The sequence below is a fragment of the Etheostoma cragini genome, chromosome 13 (assembly GCF_013103735.1).
Source record: "Etheostoma cragini isolate CJK2018 chromosome 13, CSU_Ecrag_1.0, whole genome shotgun sequence".
Lineage (NCBI taxonomy): Eukaryota > Metazoa > Chordata > Actinopteri > Perciformes > Percidae > Etheostoma > Etheostoma cragini.
The window spans coordinates 7,640,926-7,661,568 of NC_048419.1; the positions used below are offsets into that span (position 1 = coordinate 7,640,926).

General features: G+C 38.9%; 1 protein-coding gene across 5 annotated transcripts; it reads left to right on the forward strand.

The window, feature by feature from the left end:
- The first annotated feature begins 2,966 nt into the window (after positions 1-2,966).
- On the forward strand, positions 2,967-19,207 carry sytl2a (synaptotagmin-like 2a). Of its 5 annotated transcripts, XM_034889473.1 has the most exons (19): positions 2,967-3,057; positions 5,045-5,427; positions 5,781-5,935; positions 6,548-6,650; positions 7,638-7,707; positions 7,806-7,914; positions 9,765-10,331; positions 11,137-13,209; positions 14,094-14,195; positions 14,343-14,399; positions 14,544-14,632; positions 15,363-15,467; positions 15,965-16,134; positions 16,370-16,472; positions 16,582-16,743; positions 17,117-17,213; positions 17,310-17,415; positions 18,073-18,278; positions 18,704-19,207. In XM_034889473.1, the coding sequence occupies exons 2-19, from the start codon at positions 5,327-5,329 to the stop codon at positions 18,850-18,852; spliced, it is 4,524 nt and encodes a 1,507-aa protein (XP_034745364.1). In that variant the 5' UTR covers positions 2,967-3,057; positions 5,045-5,326; the 3' UTR covers positions 18,853-19,207. The 5 variants fall into 5 exon arrangements, with proteins under 5 accessions (XP_034745364.1, XP_034745365.1, XP_034745367.1 ...); XM_034889474.1 differs by lacking the exon at positions 14,343-14,399; XM_034889476.1 differs by lacking the exon at positions 14,094-14,195.
- Positions 19,208-20,643: the final 1,436 nt, after the last annotated feature.

A 20,643-nucleotide genomic window follows, 5' to 3' on the forward strand; every position in this document is an offset into this window, starting at 1 on the left:
TTGAACTTTTCATGCTCATGTTGAGAAAGATGCGTTTCTTGCGGAAAACATATATATGCATTCTCCTTTTTTAATTTGGTCATTACCTTAGACCTTTTAACCGGGTTTCCCAACCCATTCAAAATATCTTACACTATTATGTTCCCACAGGCTAAACATTAGAGCTAAAAATAAAGATAACTGGAGCACAGAAACATGCTTGGAAGAAATTAGAACAGGAATTACAACAAACACAGAACAAGACTTCCAAAGACTGAAATTCCTGGAGGCGCACTCTAGCTCGCCTGGCACTATTATCAAGGTCTGCACCTCTGCGTGATCCCACTCTTTGCCAAGGTGAAGACCGTTGAAGACGCTCCATCAGATGTTTCCTACCGTTCTTCTTCTCTGGCACCTCCACACTGTATCCCCGCTGTCGCAGCTCCCTCGCGGCTTCCCATGCACTGTCGTATACCTGCACACCGCTTTCCCAGTGGATGCGCATCCTGTTAAAGGGCGTCTGGAATCGAATGCCTTTCTCTTTCAAAGTCTTTTTGATGCCGGCGTAAGCCTTACGCTGTTGGAGAACGGTGGCTGTGTAGTCGTGGTCAAACAGTGGTTTCTCTCCTATCGTGATTTTCTGACGCCATGCCTTCTGTATAATCATCTCCTTAGTAGTGTATTGCTGGAAATTAATTATAATAGATCTTGGGGGTAAGTTGGGCCCCGGTCTCGGCGCCAAGGCTCTGTGGGCACGCTGTATCTGCAGATCCACCTTCTCACTCAGCTTGAGTTTGGTTCTTAACAGCTTTTCAACGAACGCTATCACTGACCCATCCTCTGCACTCTCCGGTACGCCATGGATCCGCAGATTATTTTGCCTTGCTCTCGATTCCAAGTCATTCAATTTGTCCTCCAGCTGCTGTTGGTCCTTCATCATCACTTACTTGCATTTCTATCCTTGAAATCTTGCATTAGTTCGAATGTGAAATGTCTTTACAGTGGCTTGTTGTCGGATTGATTTTGTCAATCTAAACATTGTCCATTTCCCAGACATTGTTTTCAAGAACTGCATTAAATTCTGAGCAAAAGTCTGGGAAGTTCTCATAGCTGTCATATCTTCCCACATGTGTGGCCAACTGGTCGTCTTGTGAACTCTGTTTTCTTTCTTCAAATTCCACATATATGCTTTCTGTAACTATAAGATCAGATCCAGTGCAGAACCACAGGAATTTCTGAAGTTTACTTTCATTTAACTCTCTGATGAATCTTTTTAGATGATTTATGACTTCCTTCTGTTTTGTAGTAAAATCAATGTCAAATTTCAGCAGTTTGCAGACCTTTTTTGTAGTTGGTTGCAGGTAAGAGAACAACTTGGTCAGTGCTTCTGGAGTGAGAGAGAGTGATGATGATGGGTGATCTCCCTCCAGCAGTTAATAATAAACATGTTTTTTTGGACAAGTTCTTTATGCGAAATTTCATCAACTATTGTAGGAAGAGTCTCCGCTGTGATTCTCCTTTTACAGTCATAGCTGTCTAGAACCTTCACAAGATTATCAGAGTCAACTGCCGACAAATTACTCATTGCTTGTATCAAAACCTCACGTTCTTGGCTGCTCATAGACTGCAGAAAATTTGCTTTAAGATCACTATACACACACTGTTGAAAAGAACCTGTTCAAGGAATGGTAGTGCAAGTTTGTTTAGAAAATATTGACAATCTTGGTAACCTTTCACAAGGATGCTGACAATTGCCTTCCATGTTTCAGCAGGGAAGTCATGAAGGGCACTTTAACTGTTGTACCAAGTGTACATCGATCATAGAATTCATGCCAGAAGCAGCTGAGAACATCTCTCAGCACCCCAGATCCGCTGCCTGCTTCTTCTTTGTGGTCTAGAAGTATCCGTTTCACATTCAGTGCTTTGTTCAAAATTTCTTCATCCGAGAAAGCCGTAATCATGTCATTTAAAATGTTAGCATGATGTATGGTGACCATTATCAGATCCTCGGCTGGAGCTGGACTGGTAGGCATAGGAAAGCCCTCATAGATCAACGTGTCCTCTGTGTCTTCTTCAGTTCAGTAAATGGGACCAAAGGTAATTTCAGAGTCCACAGACACATTTAAGGAAGACTGAACTCTAGCAAAACCAAGAATGACCTCTCCCACTTGTAGTTCTGCTGTATTGATTTCATTGCCACTGTGTGCAGAGACAAGAATGAGATGCGAGATGTCTCGCTGGCATCATCTTCAAGATCTTTTGGCTTTGTTACAATGTAAAAGCGCAACTTTGTGAGCCTTGCAGTCTCATACATAGTGCCAATGGACAGGCAAGTGTCAACAGTAAGGTGGTTCTGTTTGAAGTCCCAAACCTCAAACTCAAAATCGGCTTCTGGTTCTTTAGGAGATATTCCATCGGGGAAAAAAAGTTTCTTTCCTTCTTCGAGGATGTCTTTTAATCCAGCATTAACTGCCAATTGAATTTTTCTGGTGCCACCTCCCTCCTTTGCCCTCATGTGACCGTCACTGTGAATCCATCCTATATCAACATTTCGTGTTTTTAGCTTCTTTGTCTGTATTGGTCTTGTGTCAGCATGTGATATGTTTTTCTTGGGGACTTCCTTTCTGACTTTCATTTTCTCACAAAGGTTTTCTAAAAGCCCTTGTTTTCGCTTTGAGACGGGCTTTTTACTTTTGCAATAATTGAAGAAGGCGATTTGGTCTCCATAGGAGGGGATGTAATTTGCCAGCGCTGCATCATCCATGAGCCCGATGACATCACTGTCAATCTGCACAGAAGAACAAAGAAAAAATATTTTTTGAAGTTTAAAGTATTTTGTAAAAAAAAATGTAGATATAGACAAATAGATAATTTAAATGAACGAATCTGAAAGCTTTTTACAGACCCCTTGCAGAATGCTTTGGGCCACAGAGAATTCATTACATCATACAACGCCACTTCAAAAAAGCCAAACTATCCCTTTATCCCTTTCAGCTGCTCTCTGCTGCCCTCCCACCCGCAACAGCTCAGGATCCAGTTGCAGGTTAGTTTTCACCCAGCAAGGAGCAACATCAAGAGGTGAGCTAAATGCTTTCACATTTGGAAAATAATTTCCTTTTTTGCAAATGAGTTACTCCACTTTCCTCTGTATGGTGATGTTTTTAGTGCATTTGGGGAGGTAAAGATAGTTAATACTTAGAATACTCTTTAAAATGGGAGATCCAAATGAGCAGCCAATTGTTTCAGCTGGGTCATTATATCACTGAAAATCTATACATTCCTGTTATTAAAAACTGATGCCATAGCAGATTGCAAATATAAAAATATACTTTAAGACCGCAATAATAACTCAGTTAAGAAATGTTATAACTTCTGTTGTGTGGATTTGTAATTAGCAAACTCCACCAGTAAACAATTAAAATAGCATTGTAGCTGCCAATTTTAATTTCTTCAGTTTTTTTACTTACAGAAGAGAAATATAGTTGCTTCACAATTAACTTAAATCCTTATCATCCATTTAAATCCAGTTGAACTCAAATCACAGCCAATTTGGGCAGCATTGGACTGTTTGGACAGCAACATGCTGTTTGATGTTTTAACTTTCATAGTATTTGAATATGCAACCATGTTTGAAGTCATATTTGCTAAACATGAAATTAATTAAAGCCCTCTTTCTACTTCTAAAAGTGTGCAGTCATGGATATTAACCAAACGTCTGCCTGAATGTCACTTTCTTACAGAGTTAGGATTAGCTGAAGACATACTGTAGCTAAATTACTTTTAAGAAGGCTTTACATCACATAAATGCATTCCCATACCTTCACCTATGAACTGCAAAGTCAAGTCCCAATAATGCAAACTTTACTAGAATCTTGAGTAGTTGAGGTTTGGTAATGTTTTGGTAGTGTAATGTTTTTCTTTGTAAGTTTTCTGTAACCTTGTGGTCACCTTTTTTAGATCACTGTCATTCGTTTCTGTTTAATGCTTTATTTGGACTCACTATTTGGTCAGTGCAATTTACAGTAGGTGTGGATTTGTTTCAACCACTCCAGCTTCAATCATTGAAACCTGGTGCTACAGAGACAAGAAAGATACCAGGCAGAAGTTGGTTCATTAGTTTGCTTGTCAATAGTCAAAACCTAATAATCCAGTTTGTTTAATCTTCAGTTTTCTTAAGGATGTCCAACAGTGATGAGGAATTGGGTGAATAAGTCTTTGTCTTTAAGCTAGACTTTTCCATTTTTAGAGAAACACCCAGGCATATTCTTCATTGTAAAGAACCTAAGTACACCATAAACCTGCATGAGCTTACACAGGAAAAAAATCATGTTATCAACAGCTTAGTCGTCAAGCAGCCTTGTACTTCAAGGCGATTACAACTTTCCTAACGTGGGTAATGAATAAACAATGGGAGCCAACAACAGTGGAACCCCAAGTAATTTATTATAACTAATAACTAAAACAAAGTCCCAATTACATAACGACCATTTTGAACAACTAGTTGACTATTTTTTTCTGTAGCAAATAGAACATTGAGCAAATATACTGTAGGTGTGCGCATTTTAAGACAAGCAAGTATTTTTTCAACATACACCTCAAACTGATCAAGTGAAGTTCATATAAAATCCCACAGCACTCTCTAATGTGGGTGGACATGGACGTTGTTAGAACATGCAGGCGTTCCCCAGAAAGATTATATCTTCTCTTAAAGGAAGAGCAGAGGAAGGAAGGATGGATGGATGGAAGGAAGGGAATATATATATATGGATATTTAATATGTTATCACAGAAGACTGAGCAAATAGTCCCATTGGAGAAGCTAGAGCAATTGAACTTTAAGCATTCTTGCTAAAAAGGTGACTTAAATAATTCATCATTTATCAAATGTGTTGCTGACTATTTTGCTGTTGATTGGCAGCTTTTAGTTGACCAATCCATTAATCATTTACCAACAATCATTGATACTATTGTATGATGTGTGTTGAGGGATGCATAAAGAGAAACAGACTTATTTCTGTAAAAATATTTCTTTTGAAAAGATATTCCCTCGTCGATTTTTCTTTTAGGCTCAAACTTGTCTGGAAAGGGTCGGATATGGCCGCAGAAAACAACCTTAGCTAAAGCAAAATCTATCCTAAAGAACCTTAACCACCGTTTCAATAAATAATTTTATACAATGGATAAAGGACACAAAGTTTGTGTTAACAACTGACACTGACTTAACTTTAAAGAACAGAACCAGAAATTTGGAAGATTCACCGTATGAACTGAAGCTGTGATCATGTTGAGCCATTAGACACTAGGAAAGCAGTGGAAAGCTGAGGACACAGCAAGTGGCTTCAGTCATCATGATCGACCTGAGTTTCCTGACGGAGGAGGAGCAGGAGGCCATCCTGGCTGTGTTGAGAAGAGATGCTGAGCTAAAGAAGGCTGAGGAACAGCGAGTCCAGTGAGTTCCTTGTGTCACTTGTTCCATGTTTATAGCTCTGGGTCAAAGCACAAACTATCCCTTGCTGTTTAAGTTTGATCTGTCACAAAGACGATTGTGAACAATGGAGACAAATGTCTGTTCTGAATCTTACATAACTATATAAAGTACATTTATTTGCTACCTAGAAGCTCCAGGTGCAGGGGAAATGTTGCATGCAGTACACCAGAGGCTCATACATGGGTGTTTTGCAGAAGAGGTTTTGCAAAAGAATATTATCAAATATTGTATTTTCCTATACCAAAATGTTTAAATGAATGCTCTGAATAGTTTAGTAGTGACTTTACATTTCCCACTGATGTGTCTGTACTCAGGAATCTACAGAAGACTGTGATTGACAAGGACAAGCTGCGGTATATGACTGGGGAATGGTTCTACGAGACCAAGCAGCTTCGTCATCAGGATCGCATCCATGGCTCCGAGATCATCAGAGCCTCCATGAGACACTCACATAAACCCCTGACCACATGTAAGTCTTACATATCCTGCATCGCTTTTCTCTTGCATGGAGATTGTAAAATGAGCCTTGTGCCTTGAAATGCAAGTTATTTGTGTGTGAACTGAGAGAAATGTTTCTATAATAAAACTTGTGTTTACTTCCCCCAACCTTTTCTGTTATTGGAATAGTTTCAAGTTAATGGACTGTTGCGTATCCTCACAGAGTGAGGTACTGTAACTCTACAGTGATGCTGCCCAGGAAACTACAACTTTGGTTCATTTTAAGTCCCTGGTCCCACTACATGTAGCTTATGCAAAACAAAATCACACTGCATTTCAATAGAATGTGTCCAAGGTGGTCAAAATCTCTTTTTTAGTGTAAATATGTTCCATGAAGCTCGATAATCAACAAGATCAACAAAAGGTCACTCTAGTCAGAAAGGATTAAATGATTACAATTGAATGAATGCAGGCTCTGTTGGGGCTAGCTACTACATTTCTTCTGTTCAGGATGGACACTTATAATTATGTGTAGGTTCTTGGTGGGGTAATTATATCATAATAGTATTACTGGATATAAACAGTGTGTGTCACAGTAAATGGTTAACTTCCTTAAACAGTAGCTGTGTGTTGTGTGCTGCAGTGGAGCTCTCCCACAAATGGCCTGAGAAGCCCAGTTATGTCAGCAATGAAAATAAAGACAAGTTCGTCCTACCTGTACTCTGTGGAGTCCTTCAAGAGCCTGAGTGAGTATAAAGAACCAAAGCAGCAAGTAGTCTGCAAGCAGACTTGGGTTCACATAGGTTGTTTGGATACATGTTTCCAAAAAGGTTGGACATTTTTTTAATTTAATGAAATATGTTATGTTCTACTTCTGCATAAAGTTGTCTTAAAATGACTACACCTATGTTAAATATATAATTTACAACAATGCTCAAAAATGCAAACTGGCATTTCTTCCAAACCATCAAAATTGTCTGGGACAGTGCTAAGCACCAGACAGAGACACGGTGCCTCTCCAAAAAGCCTCGGGAAGGAAGTTGTTTTGATGGAACATGTGTATTATCAAAAGTTGTTTTAGTCATCAAACATAAAACTCAGTTTGGACAGATTGTCTTGCTAGCTGTCTGGATTTACCCTGCAGAGATGGGAGGAGCAGTTAGCCATAGTTCTTATTATGATGATCTGTGTAGTCTGTTTTGAGCACCATCACTTGCTGCACGTGTAGAATAGATTATTTAGGTGTGACTGCCTGTGAGTGGAGTTGTGCACACAGTAAATGGAAAAATAGTAATTGGCCCCCCAAGTAATCGTCTTACAAGGTCAGGTCTCACATGTTCATGTCCACTCCTTCTGAGGAGCGATCAGATTTATAAGGATGGAACACATTCTGTACTGCCTTTAGTTGGGAGAATTTACGTGCTTTTTCCTAATTGCAACTAAAACTGTAATTATTTGACTACACGTTACAGGGAGGATTGTTGCAGCTTGTTGCAGTTTGCACAGCCATTTACAGTGTCAAAAACAAGAAAACAGGCATTTTTTGGGGAGATTATTATTTAATTGACCAAAACATGCCCGTTGAATAGAAAGAAGTGTAATGAACTTACAGGAACATGTAGATTTTTCTAATCAAGATCAGACAAAGTATTTTTGAAAGCCCCGGACTGTTTGAAGCTGTACTTTCTTCAGATGTTTTTGACACATTTTCCCATCTTTGTGTAATCTAATAGATATCAAAACCAGAAGTCATATGAAACATCTCAAGAATCACCAGAGACAGTTTTACAGTCACCCACAAAGGTAGGATTCTGACTGGAGAAATTAAATAATTCAAAAAGTTAAGTGAGAGTCCATGCTTTTTTGCAGGTGTTACATTTACAAATGTTCATTTGTCAAAGCAAAGGAAAAATCCATTCAACAGTGATGTCATTGCAAATCACGCTTTTGAAGAAAAGGACAGTCAGTTATTGGACGGAGCAGTGGATCAAACCCAGACACTGAATGAGGGTGAGTTTTCCACTTGACTCAAATCAGTTGGTGCTATTTTTAAGCAACTACATGGAACACCGTGAGCACCAGCGCCATGTCGCAAAGACTCCATGTCTTAAAGATCTTGATGCTAGCCAGCATGTGCAAGACAACTTATTTGAAGTACTATTTTTAGCATAGCCAAAGGTCATGCATCTATTTGTGGCTGTAAGATTAATAACATAACATTAAGTAAAATGATGATCTTGAAATGAAGTAAACATTGTTTTAGTATCATTCATTCACCAAGGTTACATGTAAGTCCACAACTGATAGATTCAGCTGCTCTGTAGTAGTAATTTTGTTGATAAAGCAAAAGTTATCAACATTTTCATCATAAGGTTTTGCCTTCATTACAAAAGGTCATCAGCAAAATATAGCTCGCTAGCAACGGCAACATAAAATGTTTTTGTTATAAGCCAGTTTGCTATCATAGTTTTAGCCTCCAACTTAAATTAATTTGTTAATGTAAAACCAAGTTGCAATGTATTTCATGAAGAAAGGAGACGTATTCCTTACATGTCTAGGAGGAGGAGGGTCAATTCAGGATTTGTTTACAATTCTTTCAAATCCCATAATTCTCTTCATTTGTTGATTGATCAACAATATGTATTTTTTCCTGTGGACAATCATTGTCCCTTTTAGCTTTTTTGCTATACCACAACATATAACTTCAAGGATAAAATTCACTTGAGAAGATCTCCTCCAGCTTCCTTTAACTAGCTAACACATGACTCACTGCAAAACTTTGCCTTGGAAAATGTAAACATACATGTAGGCTCTTGGTATGTACATCATTTCTTCTGATTTCAGGGAATCGGACCCATGGATAGACCTTTAGACTTACTAAATAGAAATAGCCAATCATCTTGCTGATTGTCTCTTTTGCTTATGTAGGTCATATAGAGGCACCAGTAATACATTGAGACTCTTTCATATCCAGTTTAAAACTCCTTGTAGTTGCTTTAAATATGTACTGTGAGCATGAATTGATTACTTGATCTAATTCTATACCATGTGTTGTGTTTTGATTTGAGTGGACTGCTTGATGGACATATCATGGAACCAGTTACATTACAAAGTAATGTAAGTCTGGTTCTAGCAATCTGTTTGGCATCCAGGTGTGTGGGTCCTTTACACTTCAGCTGTTTCAACCTTTCCTGTGAACAGCAATGTGGCATGAGCAGTGGTTGCATGGCAGTAGAAGAAATTTACTGGCTTGTGATTTCTAACAATGTTATCATCTGTTGTCATACCGTCTTGGTGCACTAACACATTTAATAGTTCAAGAAACTCAACCATAAGAGAAATGACTATTATTTATATCTTTGTATTTCTGACAAAATGTCTTAGTGTTTTTACCCTGTCACTGTGAAATGAGCCAGTTAGATGGGACCACATATTTTCCCAGGGGTTGGCAAATTGAAGGGAAGTCCAAATGCACGAGGCTGCCAGACTAGCCAGAGGATTACACATAAATACATTCCAATGCCTTAATCTCTACTGCATGACTTGTGGCTGCTAGAAATATTTCACAGGGGCTATGAAAACAAATGTTTTTGTGAAAGAAATTATACGATATGAAGGAAACAACTGACCCAAATAGTGACAGTTTAGACAAGGTACAACAGGTCATTAACATTTTACATGTACACAACAAGTTCTTGACAAACCTAAATAGACTTCCCAACATAAGTTAATTTCCTAAGCAAGAGGCAATACAGGATTAAACAGAGGCTATGATGGTTTAAGAGTTGTTCACGGACACCAGTGATTAAACGCCCAACAGAAACCCACAGCTGAAATGGTGTTCATTTTGTTTCTTTCAGAGCCTTTACCATCATCTGATAGCTGCATTTCTTATGCTAGTAATATTAAACAAGACGTCAATGACAGCCCGAATGCATCTGTTCCCATGCCAATGCCCAAAAACAAAGAAGTAATCACCAGTTCTCAGGGCTGTTTTGTCGAGGAAGATGGGCAAGGTGATCAGCAAACTAACACTGCTGCTCCGAGGGGCATCCTCAAGCGCTTGTTCACGTCTAGCTCCACAGACTCTCTGTTCTCTCACCTGGGCCTGCTAGTTAGCCTGGACTCTCTCCCTGATGCCTGGATAGACAGGAAGCAGGTGAGGTTCAGCTCCACGGTCGGTTGGAGCGGAGTGGAGTGGCAAGATGGAAAGGAGCTGGGAGAGCACAGTTTGCTGGATGTCGACTCCATCACTCCCTCTGAGCTGGAAAATAATAGTGACATTGACAATACTGGCAGTACCACTGTTGGCCCACTTATGCCTTTACTCAAACAGAGTCAAGCAGATTCACCAAAGGGTGAACTTAATTGCAAAGATGAGGAAAGCCTCCAAGAGCAAGAAGCTGGCCAACACCCATTCCTTGGTGGTAAGTGTTTTATTCAAAACCAATGAGTCATCAAACAGCCAATCAATGAGTCAAACTAACAGACAATGACTTCAGTATCTACACGTTTCTAAACATCTAGACATCAGACTAGCATATACAAAAATTATTTTCACCTTCATCCTGCTTGTGCATGCTCTTGCATGTAGCAAAAAGTGCATTTATTACAACTGCATGTAGAAACTGGTGGAAAAGACAGAACAGAACAAGAAAATGTTTGATTGTGTTATTGGGTTTTTCTGCACATGCTCTGCAATTTTGCTATTACTGTCTCATGCCATGTGTTGGACTTGGTTTATTATATTAATGTGAAATGACGTGTGGCATTGCTAATCCCCAAGAAGACTGTAAATTGGGCTGACGTGAAGCCTTGATAATCTGCTGATTTAATTTAGTCCACAATTGGAGCTCATGGTTTATTTATGTATTATAATGTAACTTTATGTAGCTCATTTGTGTTTTCTAGCTTATTTAAAAAGATTTGAATGCAAAATTTGGTGCACTCTGTGTGTTGTAGTCATGCCATTGGTATTAGTCATGGTGTCCATTTTGTAGTACCACCGAAGGACATCAAAGTTGCAAATTTTCTAATCCTATACAATGGCTTTTAAAATGCTGTCATGCTGGCATTTTGCATGTAGAATGCAGTTACAATATTTAGTGTCCCACTTCATTTGACAGGGAAACACAAAGAAGTATCCTACACAGGTATGTTTTATTATATTGTGCAGTGTTTAGCAGATATAATGTGCATTAGTGATTCAATATGTGGTTGCTGTCTTTGCAGATGTCTCTGAGCACTGTCATTCAGAGGTCCTTAGTCATGCAGTGCCACAACTCGTTTATGCTGAGCAGGAGTCAGTAAAGCCAGTTCAACTGGAGACAGAACCTGAAGAGGAACAGCACTCTCAGGCTAAGGCCCCCGACTTGCCAACTGGACACAACATTCATCCCCAAAAGCTGCCTGTACAAAGAACTGACATTTCTGTTGATGTCACCTCAGATAACAAGCCGTCTAATGGCAGCTCAAAGGGTTCAGCTCATGCTTTTTCACCAAAGCCTAGACACATTTTTGAGAAAGAGCAAACTGCTGAAGTACAGAGACAACAAAAAGAAGATACCAAAAAGGTACCAGAGCAGAAAGAACCAGGCAACACCCAGAATCTCTCTCAATTTGCTGCAAATACGACCGTGGAAGAACATGCAAGTATCAACCAGGAAGCTAAACCCTCTGAGATGACAGAAGTCAGACCACTACCACTTACAGCACTGCAGAACACTCCGTTTAAAGAAACAATGACCTCAGTAGACAGAGCCCCTCAGCAGGAGGCAACAGAAGGCAGAGTTGTTCAGCTTCCAGAGAGACTATCCAATTTGAGACAAAACAGTGGTCCCAAAATAATATTTACCAGAGAAGAGACAAGGAGCAAAGATGTCACTAAAAGAGGAATAGAAGCTTCCCTTGGCTGTCAGACTATCTCTGATGTGAAGAGCATTAACAGTCTCTCACCTCAAATGGAAATGACAGTTGAGGATACTGTCGGCGGGCTCCAAGAAAAGAGTTTGTCACCAAAGACTGACTACAGCTTCTTAATAGATTTATCTAAAGAAGATGGAACATATAGAGCTAACCCAGTCCTCATCTATGAAGAAACAGATGACTCTATAACAGGTTCAGTGACAGAGTCACAGATTTCTGAGCCACAGGAAAACATCATGGCTCCTGTACTTTCCTCTGTAGCCTTCAATAGCCAAAAGCAAGAGAGTGATATTCCAGTTCCCCCTCAAAAACATTCCAATGCAAGTCCTCAAGAGGATAGGTCAGCCAAGATCAGTGAGGTTATGCTATTCTGGGAGAAGGAATATACAGGACCCAGAGTAATAGCTGCAAGAATCAAGGAAGCCTCACACAGTTCAACACTCAGTAACAAAGTGGTTTCCTCACAGGCGGATCTGAGAACATCCATAGATAACAAGGAGAAGTCTGAGGGAGAGGCACAAGAGTCTTTATACAAAAGCAAGTCTAATGTTGTTTTGAAATCATTAAAAGTGACAGACAAGGGTTTTGTCGGTCAGAGTCCAGACAAGTCACAGTTGAGGAGTCTTGGTAGTACTGAGGATGTCCAGTCAACATGTCACCAATCTCAAGTCAAGGCTAATATAGAGCATCAAGAAAGACCCCTCATTCCTAGTAAATCCAAAACTCCAAGATCAAAAGATCTGGAAGAAGAAGTCAGGAGGAGTCCATCAAAGACCTTCCATCCAAGGGTCCTACCTAGAGAATCATCCAGTCCTCAGAAATCCAAGCTGGAGGGCTCTACCTTGAAAGCTTTTTCAATAGACATTGACCCTCAAACTAAGGTGGCTGAAAAACCGAAGAAGAGTCCCTCACACAAAGCTAAGCAGACAGTGCAGACAGACACTACTAGCACAGACATCACCTCTCGTCCTCTCCCTTTACTTCCAGATGACAGAGCGGCTTATTTTGGCAATGTGAATACAGAACAAAGTAGTTTAAGATCCTTTACTTTAAAGCAGTCCAAAAAAACTTCAGAGAAGAAGTTGGGAACCTTTGCACGCCTTGCCAGATCTCTCATCCCTCAGGATTATCAGCACTACCTCGGGCCACAGGAGAAGGCCCATGTCCCTCCTTTTCACCAAGACAGAGCTGTTACGGCCGAAAAGGAAGTGGAGCACACGCCAGAAAATGCCCTCAGAGACTTTGTGGGAAACCAGAGAGACAGTCCCACTGTGGGGAATCCTCCCGGAGTCACTTCTTTGATTGTGCAAAATAAAGACGGATACTCCAGCCAAAAGACAACAACCAAGGCATGGTCTCTGTCTCGGGCAAGTTCAGGCAGTGAGCTTTTTAATTTTCTCTTTATATTTCTCCAAGATAGTGACTGAGAAATTGAAACCATAGTAGTGTTTAAAAAAAAAAAAAAAAAAAAAAAATCAGTTGACATGGTATTATTAATGAGTACATCATTACAGTAGTCGAGACATAAGTCCTTTAACCATTGATATGTTCATAAAGTGATAGGAGGCAGACTTTGGGATTGTCTTAATTTGGCTGTTGAAGTTTAGGTCTGAGTCCATAACTACACCAAGATTTCCGGCTTTGTCTGTTGTTTTTAACATTGTTGATTCACCTTCAATTCGACTTTTCTTTTTTAAATAATTTGCTCCAAAAACAACTACCTCAGTTTTTTCTGTTTCGCTTAAAAAACGTTCTGGCACATCTGATGGTTGATGTGTTCAATGCACTTACTCAGTGTTTTTATCGGACCATAGTCCCCTGGTGATATGGTTTTGTAAATTTGTGTGTTGTGCAATCTGCTGAGTTTATTGACCTTAGTTCTTCTTTTGTATTTCATCTTCAAACGTATCTATACAAAACTGTAGAACAAATGTTTAAGTGTAGTTGCCCCTTGACCAACAGATAACTATTTGTTTTAGTTTTTTTCCGTTGAAGAGTTTTTGGTGATTAGAGAGATGCTGACAGATATGTGGTAGCTACATTGACCACTACCATTAAGAGTCAAACTTCTGTTAGCAACAACAACAATGTTGTTCATTTTCACCAAAATTCATCACATTAGAACAAAAACACTGTGCGGTCATATTCCTAGTATTTACCATAATGATACAGTAGCCCTCATGGATGGTTGCTGAGTAAATCAGAAATTGTGTAAGATCTGTGGTGAGTCTATTTTCCAGAGCTGATTTTGTTTCATTCGGCAGGTCATGATGACAGTTCTAGTCCCATCATTTCAGCCCTTAAACGATTATCTTCAAGGAACATGTCCTCATCCAAAAGTCTGGAAAACCTCACCTCACAAACAAGTAACACAGTTCTTTCTTCTTCAGATAGGCTACTGCTTTTAATACAGCTGATGGCCAAACAGCTAGATTGTCAGTGCATTATTTCATGTTACATGATATCATGAGAAGGATTTAATAATGCTGTCTCTTGGCCCTGTTTCTTCTTAGGAGAAGCGAGGAGCCAAAATAACTCAAGAGAACATACAAATCAAAGTGTGGATAATGGTAAACATGGTGCTCTCTTCATATACACATTTACTGGGACATACACAGGCTGGGAAATTATGTATGCTTTTAAAATTCAGATATTATTATATAGCTCTTATGTGTGGTCATTGTAAGAGATTCAAAGTCATATTTTTCTTCCAGTTTCTTTGCTTCCACCATCAGCCTCTACTCTCCTCAACTCAAAGCAGATGAAAAGCAGTGTGTCAGTGACTGTTCTTCAGCAGGACGAGGTAAATAACTCTTAACTGACTCTTGTATATTGAACTTACAACAAACTCATTATATTTATGAAATGGTCTACAGTTTTGTGTGCAGGTCAAATAACGTTTTTTTTTCTTTGTACGTTGATTACGAATATTGGTTAATGTATTTCAATGGGAAGCCCATTTTGTGATCACAGAACAATTACTGTAGCGAGTAGGCCTAGTTTTGAAAAGCCAAAAATTGGCACAACACATGACGTTCATCCCAGAGCCCTGGGGTCGCATCCCACGTGTTGCAGTTGCTTTCTGCTTAATTCTCTACCTAACCACAACCGTTCTGTTGTTGTGGCCAGCGTGTGGCGTTTCATTTCCCCATTGTTGCGTCCCCCAGAGACCACGGATCGTGTCCCGGCATGAGCCGTTGTCACCGTCCCACCTGTGCCACTTTATTTCCCCATTTTTGCATCTCCCAGAGCAGCCCAGTATCACGGCAGTTTGTGAAATGGTCATGCTGAAAATCGTGACCTGTGCACGAAATAAACAACATTAATGTGACCTGTACACAAATCAATAAATCAAAATAACGTGACCATTTCACGAACTGGCGTAAAACCGTATCCAGTGTTCAGTATCTACACTGCAGTCAGTAAACTTTCCCTCTCACACAAGAGCTAAATGATTTGATGCTCAGATGGCTTCCTCTCTGACTCTTTCCTGTTTGTGTTTTTAACTCATTCAAGCTTTTCTCTGATATCAGACAGACAGTGACAACACTTTTGAGACCATCTTGGGGTGGAGAAGAAACTCGGGCAGCTCCACATCTAACTTAAGTCTCTCCTCAGGAATGGCCTCCATGTCTTCTGTATGTCAAAATGCAGCTCACTAGATTATGTTTCTGAGAAATAAACAAATACACTGTGCTTATAGCTTGGTAGCCACAGCAGTGGAAAGTTGACAATGTGACAGTTTGTCCCACAACACTTCCTGTCTGTGGCTCTCAGCTGTAAGTCTCTACTTTAGACTTTAAAAACAAATCCTCAATTTATAGAATAACAAAAGATTCTCAGTAATTTCCTAAAACTGCTTGTTACTGTAGTTTTTATCAAACGTTATTGGTTTGTGTTTTTTAATAAGATACATTGACTATAATTAATATAGGGAATAACACCAGACTGATTTTTTAATTAAAGAAAATGCTCCACGTGGGGTTTATATAAAAGCCCTGAGAGCCAAGCTAAACATTTCTTTCAGGCTTAAGTGTTTGTTGTTGTAATACAAATTCTTGCCACAAGAGTGTAAACTGGGCTACAACCAGAGAGGGTGGTGTTTTCTCTCTTATGTGTTATTATGAATGAGCAGGTCAGCGGCAGCATGAGCAGCATTCAACCTGCAGATTTAGGTGACGTTGCGGTCCAGGGAAGTCTCCAGTTTGCTGTGAACTACATACAGAAGCTTGGAGAGTTTCACATATTTGTGGTGCACTGCAGGGATTTGGCCATGGCCGAAACAAAGAAGAACTGCACTGACCCGTAAGTGCTTGCTATATATAATCAAAAAAGCAAAAGTAGAAAAAATGTCATCCACTGATATTTGCGATGTAGAGGTTGGAGAGGGAACTGGCAGATCAGAAAAGAGGCTGGAACATTTGAAATGGAACAGAACATTGGTCAAACAGTTACCTCTTGTTGTCATTTAAAGAATTTCCAACATTTCACTCTATGCTCTAGTTAAGAGTAAGAAAAGTAACTCTCTGTCTTTTTACAGGTATGTGAAATGTTACCTTCTTCCTGACAAAACCAAGTTGGGAAAGAGAAAAACCATTGTAAAAAAGAAGACTTTAAACCCAACCTACAATGAAATCCTCTGCGTAAGAATTCCATATTTAATAGTCTTTTACAGATTATTCACCACATGTAGGCTTTTTTCTATATTTCATATTTTACAAACATCTGTGTTGGCTTTTTCCCCTTTCATAGTTTAAAATCACAATGGAAGTGTTGAAAACTCAGAATCTGAACATCTCTGTGTGGCACAATAACACTTTTGGGTGGAACAGTTTCCTGGGCGAGGTGAACCTGGATTTATCAGAGTGGGACTTCAGCAACACTCACATAAATGACTTCCCACTAAAGGCCAGGGTAAAGGCTTCATTCTGTACGCTGTCTGCAGTGGTGGAAGAAGCGTTTTGATATTTTACTAACAGTATTTTAGTTAAAGTACCAAATTACAGTATAAAACATAAGTCCTGCATTTAAAATCTTATTTAGGTAAAAGTACTAAAAAGCTATTACCTTCAAAATATATGTACCTAAAGTACAAAAGGTTAAAGAAAAATTTAGATTCATATATGGTATATACAGTATATATAGTATATCACTGGGATGATTTATGTTTTGTCAAAATTGTACTTACTTGAGTAAATGTGCTTAGTTACTCTCCACCACTGGCAGTCTATGTGTTTCATCGAAGTGATTTGATTTGGCGTTTACTCAGCTCAGCTCAATCCTTCAGGTTTCTGCACAAAGTCCAGCGCCGTCTCCCCTGCTAGTGATGCACAGCAGAGGACAGATGAGAGTCGCTCTAAGATTCCTGCCGCAGACGTCCCACAGTGAGCTGATGACTCCTCACATTTGGTCAATTCTTTCCTTTGAATTTTACAGCTTATTGGTCTGACTGCATCATATTGGTCTGACTGCATCCACAGGTAAGAGGACATCTAGGTTAGAGACTGGTGAGGTGCAAATCTGGGTGAAAGACTGCAAGAATCTTCCTCCTATCAGAGGAGTTATTATTGACCCATTTGTGAAATGGTAGGCTGTCCTGCAAACTGCCAGCTCACTGAATCTGGTGACACAAGGCATTTTATAAGTGTGAAATAATCCAATACATTTTTAAACACAATTTATTATTTTGTTATCATTTTTCTTTCCTTTTCACACTAATAGAGTTTATACGGATGAAATTAGATTTCACAAATGCGTTTCACAATTTCATGGTTTATTGGCATTTTTTATCTATATTTAATTGATAAAGTTTATTTCATAATATCTTATTTATTTTCAAAGAAAAAAAGGATCCAAATTATTATTTAAAGCCTTTATTTAGATGGCTATTTCATAGCTTCAGCCTTCTTCAGAAGGCTACTTTGTGAAATATGCGTGGGTTGCTGCCCAGCTCTACTTTTAATGTAAGATTTCAATATGATATAACCATCTAAATACAAGCTTTTGTGATCATTTTCACAAGAAGAATGTCTTGGATCCTTTTTTTCTTTGAAGCTTTTGTTCCCTTTCCAAAGAGCACCTTCATAATTTGTCTTGAACTTCTGAGCAAATAAGACTTTTTTCTTCCGATCTTATTTATTTATTTAATATTCAACCCTTTGTGTTTCCATACATGGAGTTTTTTGTAAGGTCTTTCTAAATGACTAAACGCATTTTGTTCTCCCTCCTATCCTTCTGCTGCAGCACTGTGCTTCCTGACACAAGCCGGAGAAGCCGACAGAAGACGCGGGTGGTGAAGAGGACCGCCAACCCCATGTTTAACCACACCATGGTTTACGACGGCTTTCGACCAGAGGACCTTAGAGAGGCTTGTGTGGAGATCACAGTGTGGGATCACGACCGACTCAACAACCACTACATTGGTGGTTTGAGGCTTGGGTTAGGGACAGGTGAGATTCCACGCCACTGTTATTATTTTACCATGGTTACAACTGCAATCTAGATACCTTTGATATGTGAGCTTTAACACCTGTGTGTTATCTGGATTTGTACTCAGTTAACATTGAGTTGAGATATAATGTCCAGATAAAAAAAACTGATATATTATTACATTTACACACCATTGCATCCTCTGGAGATGGTTTGGAATATCTACTCACACTACGCAGCAAAGATTATTTGGATTATTTCAGTTATCACATTGCCTAAATAAGACATGCTGACTGCATGTTAATACAAGGTGTAAATGGGCCATTTGATTCTGCCTCACGTACAAAAATTCCATCATTCTACCATTAGTTTCAACCATTTCTTTTTTTTTTACTCATTTAGTACCTACATATTAATACAATTGTTTCTGTAACTTTCTGTGCAGGGAAGAGTTACGGGTTGGACGTGGTTTGGATGGATTCAATGACAGATGAAGCAAACTTATGGCAAAGGATGTTACAGTCGGATGGTGAATGGGTGGAGGATGTTTTACCTCTGAGAATGTTGGTCATGGCAAAAAGCATGTCAAAATGAGATTGTATAAAATGTGTGGAAACTTTATGGGAGCATACTGTATGCCCATTTGGATGGATCTATAAAATATACACTGAGTGGAAGTAGCAGTCTTAATGAGCAATGTGTATGTATCTGTACTATAAATAGATATGAAAGGTACTTTAGTTTGTATAGTAAAAAGCATGTTAAATCTGTATTCTAAAAAAGTTAATTTCTTATAATATATATGATACATAATAGGGCCAAGAATACAATCTAAATTACAATTTTTTTTTTTCGATTTGAGCACTAATGATTTGTACATAGTCTTAATGTTCTATTAAGTAATTACTGCATCTAAGAATTCGCTTTAATAAACAGTTTATTCTTGTGACTTGGTGTTATAAAAGGTGAGGTGTTTCATTTATGTCAGAAAGGTCTACACTTGGAAATAGACATACTTAATGTTATTGACATCAGATAACAGCTGTCATCATAATCATAAATATTCACCCCAGAAGCAACTATAAATTATTAGATTTCAAGTAGTTCAGCCATGTGTGTTGCAGATGCAGTATAATTTCCATTTGTGATTCTCTTTAGCAATAACTGCAAGAGGACTACTGCAAGAAGAGTAGATAGTGGCTTAACATGGACTCTAAGGCTTCTGGAGATACAATAATCAATACCCAGTAAGAAAGTCTTTTCTAAGCATCTAAAAGACAGAAAGACATTACTGCCAGGGTCCAGAAGCACAGTCTAGAATCTAAGGCTAACTTATACCTCAGATTACTGTCACTGTTTTAGCTCTATAAGTATGCTACTGTATATGTATCATTTGATTAGATTTATAACTATGTTTTCTAGGTGTTGTTATATACACTACTTTTAAGTTATGGTTCTCTCCAGCTGCATTAGTTGCACAACTACCTTTATTGACCACAAGAGTCTGCTGTTGAGCCACAAATGACAACAACTCCACAGATATTTCCAAGGCCTGACAACTCATATTTACTTGTACTTACAGTCAGGGTTGAGGCAAGCATTCCCCCATTGTGAAAGAAAACATTTTATCTTGTTATTCTACTTACCTGAGAAGTCTCGGTAAAGTATAAATATGTAACTTTAAAAACATCCATCATTGTTTGAGTTTGAGATTTCAACCTTTAGTTCATGGTTTTCAAAATGTGTTGTTTGTTTCACTAAACAATACTACTATATTAATATAATAATAATACTATGCCCAGTCAGTGAAGTCAGAATAAGCATGATTGAAACTAATAGAATTATTATATTTCCTACAGTACATTTAATGCAGCAATATTTCAACTCTCACCTTCGCACATGTCTAAAGCTTTGTCATTGGTTGATCAGCCCTGATGCGACAAGAAATACTCCTATACGATTGGTTGTTGAGTCCTATCAATCCAGACGGAACCAGCAAACCAGCGACCAGCCTTTGCGTTGCTAAGGTAAGTTAAACAGCTACGTCATGCTTACTGCATTCCGCCCTAAAGTCAGGCGATTCAGCCTTCGAAATAAATTTCGGAGCCAAAGGCATGTCATATTTGTACCGTAGTTTGATCCTTGGGTAGAACTATCACGAAATGAAAGGAAAAGGAAAGTCGCGAACGCCACCCACGGCATTGATTTGGCGACATTGAAGTGCGTCAAAGCACCGTGACGCTTGATGCAAGTGATGTTAATAATATTGCTAGGAAAGCCATGCCGACACGGAGTTAAATTAAGGAGTGCTTTTAATTTTTTTAGCCTATTACAACACACTCAAAGAGAAAGCACAAGTTAAACCTTGCAATTACTGTTTGAAAA

Excerpts from the sequence above, each read along its gene's own strand:
- sytl2a (XM_034889473.1), top strand. The coding sequence starts at position 5,327 with ATGATCGACCTGAGTTTCCTGACGGAGGAGGAGCAGGAGGCCATCCTG. Across the intron at positions 6,651-7,637 it reads GGAGTCCTTCAAGAGCCTGA|ATATCAAAACCAGAAGTCAT; the intron begins GTGAGTATAAAG and ends GTAATCTAATAG. Across the intron at positions 14,633-15,362 it reads CTGTTCTTCAGCAGGACGAG|ACAGACAGTGACAACACTTT; the intron begins GTAAATAACTCT and ends CTCTGATATCAG.